The sequence below is a fragment of the Macaca nemestrina genome, chromosome X (assembly GCF_043159975.1).
Source record: "Macaca nemestrina isolate mMacNem1 chromosome X, mMacNem.hap1, whole genome shotgun sequence".
Classification (NCBI taxonomy): domain Eukaryota; kingdom Metazoa; phylum Chordata; class Mammalia; order Primates; family Cercopithecidae; genus Macaca; species Macaca nemestrina.
The window spans coordinates 53716653-53735063 of record NC_092145.1 but is presented as its reverse complement, the minus strand read 5'-3'; the positions used below and the strand labels follow the sequence as shown (position 1 = coordinate 53735063).

General features: G+C 46.1%; 1 protein-coding gene across 2 annotated transcripts; it reads left to right on the top strand.

Moving 5' to 3' along the window:
• The first annotated feature begins 7921 nt into the window (after nt 1-7921).
• On the top strand, nt 7922-18411 carry LOC105499340 (armadillo repeat containing X-linked 4). Of its 2 annotated transcripts, XM_071088797.1 has the most exons (6): nt 7922-8053; nt 8549-8615; nt 9708-9787; nt 10123-10206; nt 10513-10604; nt 10949-18411. In XM_071088797.1, exons 5-6 carry the CDS (start codon nt 10526-10528, stop codon nt 18241-18243), a joined length of 7374 nt encoding a protein of 2457 aa, XP_070944898.1. In that variant the 5' UTR covers nt 7922-8053; nt 8549-8615; nt 9708-9787; nt 10123-10206; nt 10513-10525; the 3' UTR covers nt 18244-18411. The 2 variants fall into 2 exon arrangements, with proteins under 2 accessions (XP_070944898.1, XP_070944899.1); XM_071088798.1 differs by lacking the exons at nt 7922-8053; nt 8549-8615 and having other exon boundaries at nt 9732-9787; nt 10549-10604.

The window sequence follows — 18411 nt, the reverse complement described above, 5'->3', positions numbered from 1 at the left end:
ATGTAAATGATGAGTTGATGGGTGCTGACGAGTTGATGGGTGCAGCACACCAACATGGCACATGTATACATATGTAACAAACCTGCACGTGGTGCACATGTACCCTAGAACTTAAAGTATAATTTAAAAAAAAAAGACAATTACTATGCTCAGACTTTTATTTTTAGAAAAGTTATTCCCCAAGCCTTTAAGGAATGGAAAATTCTCTTGTTATGTAAACAATTCCAGAACACAGAAAACTTCCTAATTCATTTCATATGGCTAGTATAATTCTATTATAATACCAAAAACTGAAAAAGGATGGTACACAGAAAAGGAAAACTATAAACTGATCTCATCTACAAAAATGTAAAACCAGATATTAGCAAATTGAAATCCAACAGTTTATCAAAAAAATTGTCACTACCGTGTGAGGTTTATTTCAAGAATTCAAAGGTGGTCCAATATTTAAACATTTTTATTGTAATCTACTATATTAAAATCATATTAAAGTATGATAATCTCAATAGGTACCATAAAATTTTTGTTGAAATTAAACATCAATTCCTGATAACAACTCCTGGAATTCTAGGAATAGAAGTTTCCTTATCTTGGCAAAGGATTTGTGTAGGAGATGCATAAAAATATTGTACTTAATGATGAAACATGAAAAGCATTCCCGTTATTTTCAGGAGCTAAACTCTGGCTATAAGGATGTCTATTATCACCTTTACTATTCAACATCACTCTGGACTTCTTGTTACATATAATAAGATGAAAAGATAACATGAATAGTATAAAATATCAGAAAGGAAAAATATTAAACTGTCATTTACAGACAATATAAATGTATTTTGATAAAATCAGAGAAAATCAACTGACAAACTTTTATAACTAATAATACAAATTCATTAGGGTGGCCTGATGCAAGGTCAACATTCAGAAATTGTAGCTTTGCTTTGCACCATCAATACACAATTGGAAAATGGATAAGAAGAAGCTTCTATGTTAGAATAGAGGAAGATACCACTTCACCGGATCTCTCCTAATATTTAACAAAATGCAGAATAAACAAAACAGCAGAAGAGTGGAGATGATCATCAGCAACCAAAGAAAGGGGCACATTCCAATGACGTAAACTTCAAAATATCTCAGCCGAGTAAAGAAACAGGAGATTCCAGAACTGGGCATTGTGGTGCAGTGTAACCAGGCTCTTCCATTCCTCAGAAGCCATATAAGATACAGCAAGCACAAGACAAAGAATCTAAACAAGAAGAAAGCATACCACAAAGAACAGAAGGCAATTTCCAAGTACTTTAAGCTATAGAACAACTTAATAAGAATATGAACTTAATAAAACCAGAATGCAAAGATGAGATGTGAAAACAGCAGAATTAGGTAAAAGGAAGATTGCAAAGTAAAGAACCCATTAGGACAAAACAGCATTATAGAATAAATTATAAATAGAGTGAAATAAAAACACGTGGCTAAAAATTGAATTATAGACAGATGAAGGGCTTCACATAATTACATTGATGGGAAATGAAAAAGAAGAAATTAAAGGAACTAACTATATGTACATATATATGTTTATACATACACACACACATATATATTCTTAAGAGAGAATAAAATGTTTAGATCTAAAGAGCATAACATGTCCTGGGAAGTTTGATTGTCATTTGAAAGTTTGTTATTTCAGAGTGCTAGAACCTGAGATGATATTTTATCTTATTCTCTGTACTTTATTGTATTGCATTGCACTGCTTCTTTATAATCAGCATGCATCATTTTTATAAAAATAGTAGATTTTCTAAAAAAGTAGAGAGAATATAATATACAAAAAGCCACATTCACAATATTAACAAAAACTATGAAATATTGGGGAATACAGCTAATACGAAATGTATAAAATCTATAAAGAAAACCACACATACACGAAAAATGAAACAATTTTCCTGAAGAGCCCAAAAGAGGATGAGAATAAAATTTAAAAATACTACATGATCCTGGGTGAAAATACTTTATTACTAAGATTTTAATTATTCCTTAAGTTGATCTATAAATTCTTTTTTTTTTTTTTTTGAGATAGAGTCTTACTCTGTTGCCCAGGCTGGAGTGCACTGGCATAGTCTGGGCCCACTGCAACCTCCACCTCCAGGGTTCAAGCGATTCTCATGCCTCATCCTCCCGAGTAGCTGGGACTACAGGTGTGCGCCACTACTCCTGGCTAATTTTTATATTTTTAGTAGAGACGAAGTTTCACCATGTTGGCCAGGCTGGTCTCGAACTCCTGACCTCAAGTGATCCACCTAAAGTGCTGGGATTATAGGCACGACCCACCACACCCAGCTTAATCTATAAATTAGATGCAATCTTAATGAAAAGTCCAACAAGATTTTTTAAAAATGAAACTTGGAACTTCACTTGAAATGCCCAAGGATATCCAAAAATAGTTGGAAAAAGCAGAGCAATGAAGGATTTGTCTTCCCAGACACCAAAACTTGCTACAAAGCAACACTATGTAAAAGTGTGATATTGAGGCAGTTTATAACTATAACTATATATCTATATATTATCAGTGAAACAGAACAGTCAATTGATGAAACAGATATGAGTATAAATGAGAGTTTAACATATGGTTAAGTTAGCTCTTTTAAATTTATTGAGGAATAATGGACTATTATATGAATGGTGCTGGGATTTGGAGACACACACACACACACACACACACACACACACACATATATATGCAATGACCCAGAAGCCGTACAAGAAAAAGTTAATGTTTTTGACCACATCATAATGTAAAAATTCTGGAGTTAGGTGCCATGGCTCCAGAATCCAAAGTGCTGGCTCATGCCTGTAATCCCAGCACATTGGGAGGTCTGGGTGGGAGGATCTCAGCCTGGGGAATATAGTGAGACCCTGTCTCTACAAAAAATAAAAATTAGCTTGGTGTGGTGCCACACATTTGTAGTCCTAGCTACTCAGGAGACTGAGGCAGGAAGATCGCTTAAGCCCAGGGGTTCAAGGCTGCAGTGAGCTATGATCACGCTACTGCAGTCCAGCCTGGGTGACACGGCAAAACCTTGTCTAAAAAAGTAAAAATTCTGAATATCAAAAATACCATAAAATTAAGATGTTAGAGATGGATTGAGAAAGTATATGTACAACCTTTGTAATAGAAAAATAACAATTACAGAAATTGTAAAGACCTGCAAACCAGTGAGAAAAATACAGCTGAATAGGAAAATACTCAAAGGATATTAACTAATACTCAGAGAAGAAATGCAAATGGATGTTAAGCATGTGAAATTATGCTCAAGATAATAGATATTTAGGAAAATGTGAATTAAAAGGACAATCTGGGCCAGGTGCAGTAGCTCACACCTGTATGATCCCAGCATTTTGGGAGGCCGAGGTGGGTGGATTGCTTGAGCTCAGGAGTTCAAAACCAATCTGGGCAACGTGGCAAAAATCCGTCTATACCAAAAGTACAAAAATTAGCTGGGCGTGGTGGCATGCGCCTGTAGTCCCAGCTACTGGGGAAGCTGAGGTGGGAGGATCACCTGAACTCAGGGAGGTCGAGGCTGCAGTGAGCTGTGATTACACCACTGCACTCCAGCCTGGGCAACAGAGTGATAACCTATCTCAAAACAAAACAAAAAAAGGACAATCTTTTGTTGAGTCTTATACTGGCAATAATTACTAATACAGACGGTCCCCAATTTATGACGATTCAACCTATGATTTTTTTACTTTAATTGATGGTGCAAAAGCAATACACATTCAGTAAAATCTGTATTTCAAGTACTCATACAACCATTCTGTTTTTCTTTCAATATAGTATTCAGTAAATTACGTGAGATATTCAACACTTTATTATAAAATAGGCTTTGCATTAGATGATTTTGCTGAACTGTCAGCTAATGTGAGTGTTCCGAGCATTTCTAAGGTAGGCTAGGCTATGATGTTTGCTAGTTTGGATGTATTAAATGCATTTTAGATTTATGGTATTTTCAACCTATGAATTTATTTGGACATGACCCCATTATAAGCTGAGAAACATTTGTACACAGTGTGCATGAGGGTGTGGGGAAATAGATCCTGTCTTATGTTTGATGGGGGTATAAATTGGCCCAGCCTTTTTGGAGGACAGTTTGGTGGTACATCCATTAATGATATAAAATCTCATATCCTTCTTTTGGCAATATCAAATGTTTAAAATCTCATACATTTAATCAAATAATTATATTTACAGTAGAATATCCTAAAGAAATTCTTCTACCTGTTGGCAAAGCTGTATGTGCCAGATTGTTGATTGTAAACTTGCTTTATTAGCTCCAGATCCAGAACTCATAATATGAAGCAGTTAAAAAGAATGAAGCAGCTTTAAATGTACTGGTATGTAGAGCTCTTTGAGACATAACTTTAAGTGAAAAAAAATCTAGTTGCAAAGCAGTATGTTAATTATGATCCTGGCCAGGCGTGGTGGCTCGTGCCTGTAATCCCAGCACTTTGAGAGGCCCAGGTGGTTGGATCTCTTGAAGCCAGGAGTTCAAGATCAGCCTGGCCAACATGGTGAAACTCAGTCTCTACTAAAAATACAAACATTAGCTGGGCATGGTGGTGCACACCTGTAATCCCAGCTACTAGGGAGGCTGAGGCATGAGAATCGCTTGAATCCGAGAGGCGGAGGTTGAAGTGAGCTGAGATCGTGCCACTGTACTCCAGCCTGAGTGAAAGAGCAAGACTCCATATAAAAAAAATCTCATTTATATATTTTAGTAAGACATGTATGTGTATATTATGTATACAAAAGGTTAACACACCAAACTTAAAATGGAGAGGTAACTGTGATTTGGGTAAGGATAGGGGAGTTAAAGTGGTACTAGTGCTTTTTCTGGGTTTGAATTTTCTTTTCTTTTCTTTTTGAGACAGGGTTTCACTCCATTGCTGGTCTGGAGAACAGTGGTGCAATCACAGTTCACGGTAACCTTGAATTCCTGAGCTCAAACAATCCTCTTGCCAAGTAACCTCCCAAGTAGCTAGGACCACAGGCGTGCACCACCAAGCCCAGCCATTTTTTTTTTTTAATAGACAGGGTTTCCCTATGTTGGGAAACCTATGTAGGCTGGTCTCAAACTCTTGGCCTCAAGTAATGCTCTTGCCTCAACCTCCCAAAGTATTGGGATTATAGGCGTGAACCACCACACTTGGCCTTGGGTTTGAATTTTATACTAGAATTGTACTCTTGTGGAATTTGTATGTAAAATAAACAGCAAATAATAAAACACCCCAATTATCTTTCCACCGGGATACACAGACCTAACTCCACCAGCCACATTGTATAAATATAACATGATTTATTTCATCTCTCCCCTATCAATGGCCATTTTTTGTTGCGTCAGGTTTTTTTGTTTTTGTTTCTGTTTTGACAGAGTCTCATTCTGTCACCCAGGCTGGAGTGCAGTGGTGCCATCTCGGCTCACTGCAACCTCCATCCCCTGGGTTCAAGCAATTCTCCTGACTCAGCTTCCCGAGTAGCTGGGGTTATAGGCGCCTGCCAGTGCGCCTGGCTAATTTTTGTATTTTTAGTAGAGACAGGGTTTCACCATCTTGGCCAGGCTGGTCTTGAACTCCTGACCTCGTGATCCACCTGCTTTGGCCTCCCAAAGTGCTGGGATTACAGGTGTGAGCCACCGTGCCCGACTGTGTCAGTTTTTTAAAACCTTACAAGCACTGCAAAAAACAAAAAAACAAAAAAACAAAATTCTGGTATATATATCTTTGTGAAACTGTGTAGGTATATAGGTTGGCTAAATTCCAAGGAATTGAATTATTGGTCAAAGAATTTGTGAAATATTATAGTTATCATTTAATAGAGTTTGCCAAATTGTCCTATATAAAAAGGTTGCATCAATATCTGCCTCCAACAGAGTAGATGAGTGCCCACTTTCTGACAAACCAGTCAACAACATTATCAAGTTTCTAAACTTTGAGAAAATCATACTTGAAACATGGTAAGGCATAGTTGTTTTGATTTGCATTTCTGTGTTTGAGCATCTTTTCATATGTTTATTAGTAATCTGTATTTCTTTTCTGTGAACAAATCTGTTCATGTCTTTTGGCACATTTTTCTATTGGGTTGTTTATCATGTTACTAATGATATGTAAGAGCTTTTAGATTATTACAAGTTAGCTTTTGACAGTCAATGTTTATGGGTTTTTTTTTTTTTTACTTTACCAAAGCTTAAAATTTTTATTCAATTAATTTATCAATATTTTCCTTTGGTGGAGAAAGTGAGATCGTCACTGGCAACTGAGTTCTGAAAAGTCATTAGTAAGATTGTAAGGCACTAGGACTTCCTTCCTTGGCTCTTGAAAGGGCCTCCTCCACACAGGGGCCCCTCACAGTGGAGCCCCTCCCTCTGGGGTGTCATTTTTCAATGTTCTAAGAAAGAGGCTGCCTGGAGGGTCTATATTTGGAGTATTACTCCGCAGTAGGGACAGGTGGATGCGTGGGGACTAACTTCTGCATATTTGGTCCTTGAGTTTTGGGATTATTCTGAGGGACTTGTATGGAAGCTGCAGTGAAGTTGTAACACAAGGCAGGACATGAAAAAACTTCTTTTTCTTGGCAACTGCTTGAGATCCTGTACATTGCCCTTCCACTTGTGAGGGAAAAAAAAATGACACAGACATTAGGTGTGTTGCAGTGATTCACAGTCACCCACAGACCCTCACCACCATCTCCATTTGAAAATATTTAACACTCGCCACTGCTAGGGTAATGTGTAGTACATGAATGGCAGACACCGGCGAGATCTTAAGTGTTATGATGGATGAAAATTCCACCTGTTAAGCCTCCTTTACATCCAAGCTCTTGCAGTTGGTTGTTCCATGGGTGCGGTGAGGCTGATCTGATTACATGCTTATGTAAAATCCAAATAAAGCCCCTCGAATGGAAAACAGGTTAATTTGGGAAGTCACTAGTAAAGCAGGTTAGTTTGGTAAGTCACTAGTAAAGCAGTAGGCTCATCAGGAGTTGGGTCTTATATATATCCTCTAGGAGTCTTCTCTGAAGAAGGTCTTAGACACCTGAAAAAAGACGCTGAGTTCAGCCAGAACCTCAAAGGTTACAAATCACTTGTGTAAAATTGTCAAGATTAGAAAACGAAATGTCTTTCCAAAGATTAATTTATAAATTATTTTGAAAACGTGCTGGTTTTGTTTAGGACAATTTTGTATTTAAAATGTCAAGAATTACTAGTCTGTTTTAAAAACTGTGAAATAGTTTACAGTAACTAGAAAACATTTTAAAATGTGGCACAAAATAATGTAAACAAAAGAATGAGTCTTTTGTTATTTTTATGCCCTGAATATTTTTTGTGTCAAATGAAAATGGCTATACTGTATTTTCTGATTACAAAATTATAAAAGAATGTCATATTAAAAGAAATAAAAAGGAACACAAAAAAGAAAGTTAAAGCTCTACTTGCACCTTCTGCTTTCCTTCCTGATACCCCCTTCCACAGCCCATTTGGTGCAGGCATTGTACTTAGAGAGGGCATGTCGTGTAGGGGGCGGGTGGGGAGTGCTGGTCTTACAGCCTAAGAGAGAAAGAAAGGATTACTCAAAGAAGAAGCGGAAAAGGCCACAGTCAAGGTCCAGGAGTGGGTAGGGGGATGCAGACCCTCCCCTGTAACTGAAGATGGGTAAACTCCAACCGCAAGGCGATGATGCCACTTGTGGGCCCTCAGATTGGAGAGGACTGAGATGAGTGACAAGGGCGTGCGCACTGGGGCACCGAGCACAGACCGCAGAAGGGGGATGTCTGTGCGTGCGGAGTGGAGGAGGGGGTAGTTCCTGGTGACTGGCCGCCAGCCCTTGGTGGGTGGTAGGGGGTGGTGGGGAGGAGGACGAGCTCGGCGGTGACGCGCGGTCCTCACGTGACCCGGAGCTGCAGAGCTACGCAGCCTTCGGTGCAGTCGTCACTAGCGTCTGGCTACCAGCTCCCCGCTGCCCTGCGCTCGGCGGGCTGGCATCGGGCCCGGGGATAGCGGAGCAGGTAAGGGCCCCGGGGCCCACGCGTCCTGGCCAGGCCGGCAGAAGCTCACTGAACCGGGCAGCGGTTTCGGGGCTTGAGGGGACGGTGGTCTATGCTGCCTCAAGTTCGAGGAGCCTTTGCCTCCGATTCTCCCTAGCCCCCCTGCCTCCGCCTACATCTGTGCAGGCGAACTGTGGGCTTTGATTTGTGGGGAGATTGTCTCCGCCAGAGGAAAATACAGAGATTGAGATGCCCATCACTCAAATCACTGGCCACACATGTCCGCTCGCTTCCTGCTCAATTTAGTGGAAGGGATGCGCCACGGTGGCGTTTGCAGAGAAAATGGTGGGCCTTAGAGACTGGACGGTGGGGTTGGTAAGGGTGGTGTCTCAGACTGTGGGGAGGGACGCTTGATAACCAGGTTCCTGAACCCGGAAAGGCGAGTATTGGGATCTATGTCCTGGGCTCTAGACCAACACTAAGTGGTTTTACTCTCTCCTGTCTGTCGGACGGTAGTTCGGTGTGGAACTGTTTGCGGCGAGGAGAAAGGAAGGAGAGGAGAAAACTGCACTGGATCACGGAGGTTAGTGGGCGTACAGGCACTATCTGAACCTTTGGAATTCTATATGAATTCTACGACAGGAACTTAGGTGCGGTTGTCTGATTGGGATGTGGGGTGGTGCTAGCTTGGGGACTTTCCCTAAACTGCATTTTACTTACCAAGCTTAGGACTTTTAAATTGTATGTTGAAGATCAATAAAGACAGCAAACTTTTCTACAGATGCTTTTATTTGCATTTCAGATAATATTGAGAAAAGATAAATTGTATTAAATAATGTTACTTTTTTTTTTTTTGAGATGGCCTTTGGCGGGGAAGGATAGTGATTTTGTAGAAGCAAAAGGCTTCCCCTATAGCTTTTCTCTTCTGCTGGAGACTCCTAGAGATAAGTTGAAAGGGACGTGGACAACGGTAGGCTGTGGTTCTAGAGTATGGGATCTGGGGGCTCCCATCTTTCCTGCCATCCTCCAGTTTTCCAGATCCCTCTACCTACCTCACCATCTTGGTGAAGGAAATGGTGGGCTTTTGGGGAAATCCCTAGAACCCTACAGGTGGTTTTAAAATAATTTGCCTTGTCGGGCCCAGTGGTTTTTGCCTGTAATCCCAGCACTTTGAGAGGCCCAAGCAAGAGGATTGCTTGAGCTCAGGTGTTCAAGACCAGCCTGGGCAACATAGCGAGACTTTGTCTCTACATATAATTTAAAAATTAGCTTGGCATGGTGGCACAGGCTGTAGTTCCTGCTATTCGGGAGGCGGAGGTGGGACATCTTTTGAGCCTGGGAGGTCAAGACTGCGGTGAGCCATGATCGTGCCACTGCACTCCAGCCTGGGTGACAGAGTGAGGCCCTGTCTCAAAATAAATAAAAAATAAAATAAAATAAAATAAAATAAAATAAAATAAAATAATGTGCCTCTGTCTGTTGCCTTTTACTTTTCCTGCCTCGCTTTTCCATCCTTCCCATTTCAGTGCTGGGGAAGCCCCAGGCTTTTTTTTTTTTTCTGCCAGCAAATGGGTCTCTAAATCCAGACAGGCAGGTACAGGGACCTATGTCTTAGATGGTAAAGTGTCACAAGTACTTAACATCCACTCTCTTCTTTTTCTCCATCTGTTCCAAGGTCTTCCCATAGGCCTGCAGTAGGGCTGTTTACCGTTGGAAGCAAGGGAAAGAGGAGGAGACCAATCTAGAAGGATGGAGGTTGGTGTGAAGCGGGGATAGTCTCTGGGGATGACAAGAGAGGGTGGGCATAGGAGGTGGCTGAGATTTAACAGGATCTCAGTGGAGTGCTGGATTGCCACAGTGCTGCCATGCCTCCTGTGGATTTCAGTGCAGGAAATGATAGGAATATGGGGGTAAGGGTGGGCTGGAGTATGACTGGGGGAAGACTTGATGAGGGGACCATGAAATGGTACACATTAGTATATTGAGCCTGGGCTCTGGCGAGGCAGACATTGGGGTCAGGGATCAGGGTGCTTGTCTGTTCTACCAGAGACTCGGTTTCCATTACCTACTCTTTGTTTACTTGTCCATAGATCTGCCTGCATATCTGCTACAGGGCGTAAGATCACTGGAAGCAAAGAAACAAAGAGGAGATTGCTCCTGATCAGTATAGACTGGTAAGAGTGTGGGGACTGCCTGGGTAGACCTCTAGAGTGGGTTGGTGGAGACCAGTGTGCATCCAGTAAGGACCAGTGACCAGTCTGGAGGATGAGGATCCTCAGCCTCTCCTTTTCCAGCCACCTTTCCCACCATCCCTGTCACTTACTCCATACCCTCACCTTAATTCTGGTACAGGGAAAAGAGTGTGACAGCATCTTGGGGTGGACTGAAGAAAGGTAGTTTGCTAATAATATGCCTGTCCCATCAAGAACAAACTCTCTACTCCCATCTGTCCCTCCATCTGTCTGTCTGTCTCTCTCTAGGTCCAGAGATCTCATGAATTTATGTATCTACTTTAGGGTGTATTGCCAAGATAAGCAAGAGGAGAGGAGGGAACTGCCTCGGATCATTACAGGTTGGTATGAGGGTGCGGCCCTGTAGACAGGTGACCAGAGTAGGTCCAGTAGAAATCAAAGTCTGGGACTTCTCGGTTGCTCCCATTTATTGTCAGACTTCCTACCATCCTTTCCACTGTTCATTTGGTGTATGGAAATGTGTATAGAAGTACCTTGGAAGAAAATTATTGGGCGTTGGGGAAGGTGGAGAGAGGATGAAATAAGAGGAATGGAGAGGCTGCTAATCATCCTCTCTTCCACCAAGCACATGGTTCTACCCTTTTCTGTTCCTATATGTATCTATCTGTATGATGCAACAAAATCAGAAGAGAAATTTTAGTCCATTTCCTTCCTCCACTTCTAGGTCCACCTCCAGTGGCAGCTGTAGTGGCCTTTGAGTGGCTGAAGACCAGCACCCTCACAGGCCTACACCCACAACTACCACTCTCTTTACCCCAGCCCAAGTGCGCTCTACCATACCTTGTTCGTGCTTTCAGCAGGGGTGATTACATGGGCCGCACTCAGGAAGTGGGCTGGGTGACTGCAGGACTGGTGATCTGGGCTGGCACCTGCTACTACATTTACAAATTTACCAAGGGAAGAGCCCAGAGTGTGAGGACACTTGCCAGAAATGGATCCACAGTTAAGATGGAGACTGTGGTTGGGGTACAGAGCCAGACCTTGGCCAAAAGTGAAGCAGAGATTAAGACTAAACCCCAGGCTGAGATTGGAGCAGAAACTGGAACAAGAGGTGGGCCTGGGGCTGAAGTAGAGACCAAGGGCACTGCTATAGCCAGACACAGAGCCAACTCTCAGGCCAAAACAATGGTTGAGGCAGAGGCAGAGACTCAATCTGAGTCCAAAGTGGTGGCTGGAACACTGGTCATGACAGAGGCAGTGACTCTGACTGAGGTCAAGGCCAAAGCCAGAGAAGTGGCCATGAAAGAAGCAGTGACCCAAACTGATGCTGAGGCTGGCAAAATAGTTAAGAAAGAAGCAGTGACGCAGACCAAGGCTAAAGCTTGGGCACTGATTGCCAAGACAGAGGCCAAGAGAGAAGCAATGACCCAGACCAAAGCTGAAACTCATATATTGGCTGAAAAAGAGACAGAGATTAACAGAGTAATGGTTACACAGAGTGAGACCTTGGCAGTACCCAAGGAAGTGGTCAAGATGGGGGCCACGAACAAGACTGGAATTGTGGATGAAACCAAGACAAGAGCTCTGGAAGAGACTGTGAGTGTGGCTAAGACTCAGTCTGAGGCCTGGCCTGGTGCCACAGTTGATGCTAGGGGAAATCCCAATGGCATGTCCAGGGAGGTGGCTGGAGTGGACGTGAAGTCCTGTGCACAGTCTCAGGCTGTCACCAAGATCAAGGGTGATGACATGCCTGGTGCTGGGATTGAGGACATGGGGAATTGCAAAACCATGTCTAGGGCAGAGTCTGGGGAAGACACGAGGGCTTCTGCTCAGCCTCAAATTGTTGCCAAAACCCAGACTGAGGCCATTCCTGGGGCAAAGGTTGATGCCGGGAATAACGCCAATGCCATGTGTAAGGTGGGGGCAGGGGCAGATGTGAGAGCTTGTGTACAACCTCAGACTGTGGTCAAGAAACAGGCTGAGGTGACGTCTGGTGCCGGGGTTGATGGTAGGGGAAATACCAATGTCATATCTAAGGCAATAACTGGAGCTGACATGAGAGCTGCTGCTCAGCCTCAAGCTGTTGCAAGCGCTCAGACTGAGGCCATGTCTGATGCCAAGGTTAAGGACAGAGGCAATCCCAATGCCATGACTAAAGCAGGGGCCAGGGCAAACCTGAGGGCCAACTCCCAGGTTGAGGCCTTGCCTGATGCCAGGGATAAGAGCAGAGGCAATCCCAATGTTATCGCTAAGGCGGGGGATGGGACAGACATGTTGTCCTGTACACAGCCTCAGCTTGTGGCCAGTGTTCAGGCTAATACCTTGTCTGATGGCAGAATTAAGGTCAAGGGCAATGTCAATGCCATGCCTAAGGAAGGAGCTGGGGTGGATATGAAGGCTCAAGGTATGGCCCAGAGCCAGGGTGAAGCCTTACCTAATACTAGAGGTAAGGCTAGGGGCAAAGCCAAAGCCAAGTGTAAGACAGGGTCTGGGATGGACATGAAAACCTGTACTCAACCTCAGACTGGGGTCAAGACCCCAGCTGAGGCCTTGCTTGATTCCAGGGTTGATGGTAGGGGCAATCCTAATGCCACTTCTAAAGCTGGGACTAAGGCAGACCAGAGGGCCTGTGGTCAGCCCCTGGTTGTGGCCAATCCCCAGGGTGAGGCCTTGCCTGGTGCCAAGAATAAAGTCAAGGGCAATCCCCATGCTGTGCTTAAGGTGGGGGCTGGAGAAGGTACAGCAGATTCTGCCCAGCCTCAGGCAGTGGTCAGTTTCCAGGGTGAGGCCTTGCTTGGTACCAAGAATAAAGTTAAGGGTAATCCCAATGTTGTGCTTAAGGCAGAAGTTGGAGCAGGTGCAATGGGCACTGCCCAGCTTCAGATTGAGGCCAGTTCCAAGGGTGAGGCTTTGCTTGATTCTAATAATACGGTCAAGGGTAATTCCAATGCTGTGTCTAAGGCAGGGGCTGGGACAGATACAACAGGCTCTGTCCAGCCCCAGATTGTGGCCAATTCCCAGGGTGAGGTCTTGCCTGGTGCCAAGAATAAGTTCAGAGGCAATTCCACTACTGTGCCTAATTCAGGGGTTGGGCCGTATACAACAGACTCTGCCCAGCCCCAGGCTGTGGCCAATTCTCAGGGTGAGGTCTTGCCTGGTGCCAAAAATAAGGTCAAGGCCAATCTTAATGCTCTGTCTAAGGCAGAAGCTGGGATGGGTGCAACAGGCTCTGTTCAGTCCCAGGCTGTGGCTAATGCCCATTGTGAGACCTTGCCTGGTGCCAAGAATAAGGTCAGGGGAAATTGGAATGCTGTGTCTAAGGCAGGGGCTGGGATGGATACAAGGGGCTCTGCCCAGACCCAGGCTGTGGCCAATTCCCAGGGTGAAGTCTTGCCTGGTGCCAGGAATAAGGTCAAGGGCAATCCCAATGTTGTGTCTAAGGCAGGGGCCAAAGAAGATACAATGGGCTCTGCCCAACCTCAGGTTGTGGCTAACTCCCAGCGTGAGACCTTGCCTGGTGCCAGGAATAAGGTCAAGGGCAATCCCAATGTTGTGTCTAAGGCAGGGGCCAAAGAAGATACAATGGGCTCTGCCCAGCCTCAGGTTGTGGCTAACTCCCAGCGTGAGACCTTGCCTGGTGCCAGGAATAAGGCCAAGGGCAATTCCAATGCTATTTCAAAGGCAGAGGCTGGGGCAGGCATAATGGGCTCTGTCCAGGTACAGGTTGTGGCCAGTTCTCAGGGTGAGGTCTTGCCTGCGGCCAAAAATAAGGTCAGGGGCAATTCCAATGCTGTGCCTAAGGCAGAGGCTGGGGCAGATACAGTGGGCTCTGCCCAGCCCCAAGCTGTCGCTAATTCCCAGAGTGAGACCTTGCTTGGTGCCAGGAATAAGGTCAAGGGCAGTACCAATACTGTGCCTAAAGCAGGGACTGGGGCAGGCACAAGGCACTCTGCCCAGCCTCAGATTGTGGCCGGTTCCCAGGGTGAGACCTTGCCTGGGGCAAGGGACAAGGCTATGCCCAGCTCTGAGGCAGAAACCACAGCAGAAGATGAGGTCTATGCAAAGCCTGAGGCTCAGGCCATGCCCATTTCTGAGAGTGAGGGTGGGTCAGGCACTCAAGCCTGCAGAAAGACTCAGCTTAACATCCATGACTACTACTGGAATGGGATTGGTGTTGAAGATTGGATTGCTGCTGAGCGGTGGATCAAATTTAGATTTCAGACCATGGATGGAGACTGGGAAAATAGCGTGTCCTGGGCTGATGATGAGAATGAAGTCAGTATTGGGTCCTGGAGTGGGGCTAGTGATAAGGCTGGGATTATTAGGTCTTGGGCTGTGGCTTGTGATGAGGCCAGTGTTAAGTCCTGGGCTGGGGCCAGGGCTGAGAATGAGGTTGGTATTGGGACTTGGGCTAGAGCTGGGGAGCAGGCCAGTGGAGGGCTCTGGGCTGGGGGTCAGCCTAGTGAGGGGACCTGGGCTGGGGACAAGGCCAGTGGAGGGGCCTGGACTGGGGCTGAGAACCAGGCCAGTGGGGGGTCTTGGGTTCTCGCTGGGAATCAGGCCATTGGAGAGCTTTGGGCTGTGGGTCAGGCCAGTAATGGGTCCTGGCCTGGAGGACAGGCCAGTGGGGTGTCCTGGGTTGGGGCAGAGGCCATTGGAGGGTCCTGGACTGGGGCTGAGAACCAAGCCAGTGGAGGGTCTTGGGCTGGAGCTGGGGCTGGGAATATGAGTAGTGTTTCATACTGGGCTGGCGTCGTGGATCAGGCCAGTGGAGGGTCCTGGGCTGGGACTAGTGATCAATCTGGTGGTGGGTCCAAGCCTAGATTTGAGGATCAAGCCAGTGGAGAAGGGTCCTGGGCTGGGGCTGGTGACCAGGCTAGTGGAGGGTCAAGGTTGGGGCCTGAGGACCAGTCCAGTGGAAGGTCTTGGGCTGACACTGCAGACCAAGCCAGTGGAGGGTCTAGGCTGGGCCATGTAGATCAGTCCAGTGGTGGGTCCTGGGCTGGGACACTTGATCAGTCTGGTGGTGGGTCCAAGCCCATATTTGAAAATCAGACCACTGAAGAAGGGTCTTGGGCTGGGGCTGGTGGCCAGGCTGGTGGAGGGTCCAAGGTGGGGTCTGAAGACCAGTCCAGTGGAAGGTCATGGGCTAACTCTGGGGACCAAATCAGTGGAGGATTCTTAGTTGGGGTTGTGGACCAGGCCAATGGAGGATCCTGGACTGGGGCTGGGCATCCTGCTAGTGGTGGGCCAAAGCCTATATTTGAGGATCAGGCCAGTGGCAGAGGGTCCTGGGCTGATGCTGGGGACCAGGTTGTTGGAGACTCTAGGCTGGGGCTTAGGGACCAGTCTAGTGGAGATTCCTGGGCTGGCACTGGGGACCAGGCCAGTGGATGGTTCTGTGTTTGCCCTGGGAGTCAGACGAATGGAGGGTCTTGGGGTGGGGCTAGTGGCCAGGATGTTGGAGGGTCTAGGCCAGGGCCCACGAACCAGTCCAGTGCTGGGTCCTGGGATAGCCCTGGGAGTCAGGTCAGTGGAAGCTCCTGGACTGGGGCTGGGGCTGTGGATCAGGTTGGTGGTTGTTCCAAACCTGGATTTGAGGATCAGGCCATTGGAGGGGGGTTCTGGCCTGGACCTGGGGACCAGACTGGTGGAGGCTCCAGGCCAGGGTCTGAGGATCAGTCCAGTGGAATAGGTTCCTGGGGTGTGGCTGGTGGCCAGGTCCTTGGGGGAGCTAGGCCTGCAGACCAGTCCAGTGGTGGGTCCTGGGCTGGCACTGGGAATCAGGTCAGTGGAAGGTCCTGGATTGGGCCTGGGAATCAGGCTGGTGACTGTTCCAAGCCTGAATTTGAGGATCAGGCTTGTGGAGGAAGCTCCTGGGCTGGTGCTGGGAGCCAAGCCAGTGGAGAATCCTGGGCTGGATCTACGCCTGGGAATGAGGCCACTGGAGGGTCTAGGATGGGATCTGAGGACCAGGCCACTGGAGGATCCTGGGCTAGATCTGAGGACCAGGCCAGTGGAAGGTTCCAGGTCAGTGTTGAGGTGGAGGCCAACGAAGGATTCTGGTTTGGGCCTGGGGCTGAGGCCGTTATAGGGTCTTGGTGCTGGACAGAGGCGAAAGCTGATATTGTGTCCAAGCCTGATGAAAAAGATGAGGCCACTACTGCATCCAGATCGGAGGCTGGGGAAGAGGCCATCATTTGTTCTAGGACTGAGGCTGAGAACAAGGCTAGTAGTGGCTCCTGGATTAGATCTGAGGAGGTGGCTTATATGGGCTCCTGTGTAGGGGCTGAGGCTGAGGCTGAGGCTGAGGCTGGGGCTGAGGCTGGGGCTGAGGCTGAGGCTGGGGCTGAGGCTGTGGCTGAGGCTGAGGCTGAGGCTGGGGCTGAGGCTGGGGCTCGGGCTGGGGCTGAGGCTGGGGCTGGGGCAGAGGCTGAGGCTGGGGCTGAGGCTGGGACTGGGGCTGAGGCTGAGGCTAGGGCTGAGGCTGAGGCTGGGGCTGGGGCTGAGGCTGAGGCTGGGGCTGGGGCTGAGGCTGAGGCTAGGGCTGGGGCTGAGGCTGAGGCTGAGGCTGAGGCTAGAGCTGGAGCTGAGGCTGAGGCTGAGGCTGAGGCTGAGGCTGAGGCTGAGGCTGAGGCTGGGGCTAGGGCTGAGGCTGAGGCTGGGGCTGGGGCTGGGGCTGAGGCTGGGGCTGGGGTTTGGTCCTGGGATGGAGATGCAACCACTGTAGAGTCTAGGCTTGGGGCTGGGGAAGAGGCTGGTGTAGAGTCCTGGACCTTGGCTAGGGATGTGGGAGAGGATGAGCTAAGTAGAGAGTCCAGCCCCGATATTGAGGAGATCAGTTTAAGGTCTTTGTTTTGGGCTGAGAGTGAGAACAGTAATACGTTCAGATCTAAGAGTGGGAAAGATGCCGATTTTGATTCTGGAGCTGGGGATAACACCAGCATCGAGGATAAGTTTGAGGCTGCTGGTGGAGTTGATATAGGGTCTTGGTTCTGTGATGGTAATGAAAATACAAATGAGGACAAATCTGCATCTAAGGCTAAAGCCAAAAAGTCATCTGAGTCAAGAGGCACATATCCGTCCATGGTCCCTGGGGCAGGAATGGGGTCATGGGATGGAGCCATGATCTGGTCGGAAACTAAGTTTCCACACCAAAGTGAGGCCAGTTTCCCAGTTGAAGATGAGTCCAGAAAACAAACCAGGACTGGGGAAAAACCTCGGCCCTGGTCTTGCCGCTGTAAACGCGAAGCTAATATGGATCCACGAGATCTTGAAAAACTCATTTGCATGATTGAGATGACTGAAGATCCTTCTGTTCATGAAATAGCCAATAATGCTTTATATAACAGTGCTGATTATCCTTATTCTCACGAAGCTGTTCGTAATGTAGGTGGAATTTCAGTTATTGAAAGCTTGCTCAATAATCCCTACCCCAGTGTTAGGCAGAAGGCTTTAAATGCACTGAATAATATCTCAGTGGCTGCTGAAAACCATAGGAAGGTTAAAACTTACTTAAACCAAGTATGTGAAGACACCGTCACCTATCCCTTGAATTCAAATGTGCAGTTGGCTGGACTAAGATTGATAAGGCATCTGACTATTACCAGTGAATATCAGCATATGGTTACAAATTATATTTCAGAATTTCTTCGTTTGTTAACAGTGGGAAGTGGAGAAACTAAAGATCATGTTTTGGGAATGCTTTTGAATTTCTCTAAAAATCCATCTATGACAAAAGACTTGCTCATTGCCAATGCACCGACATCACTGATTAACATTTTTAGCAAGAAAGAGACAAAGGAGAATATTCTTAATGCTCTTTCACTATTTGAAAATATAAATTACCATTTTAAAAGAAGAGCAAAAGCATTTACCCAGGACAAATTCAGTAAAAATTCCCTTTATTTCCTATTCCAACGACCTAAAGCATGTGCCAAGAAACTTCGAGCCTTAGCAGCAGAATGCAATGACCCTGAGGTGAAAGAGAGAGTTGAACTATTAATAAGTAAACTCTGATTTGCTGTATGTTCCCAAACAAATTTGAGTAACATTTTGGTTTTGCACTCTGGAAGTAATGCACATTGTAAATTGCATTATAACTTCGAAACTGATGTTACCTATGATGGTCTATAGCCAGACCATTTTATGAACACCAAATGAATTCAAGCTTGTACTAAAAATACA

Coding starts and splice junctions, on each gene's coding strand:
- LOC105499340 (XM_071088797.1), top strand. CDS start 10,526: ATGAATTTATGTATCTACTTTAGGGTGTATTGCCAAGATAAGCAAGAG. Junction 10,605..10,948: donor ACTGCCTCGGATCATTACAG/GTTGGTATGAGG, acceptor CTCCACTTCTAG/GTCCACCTCCAGTGGCAGCT.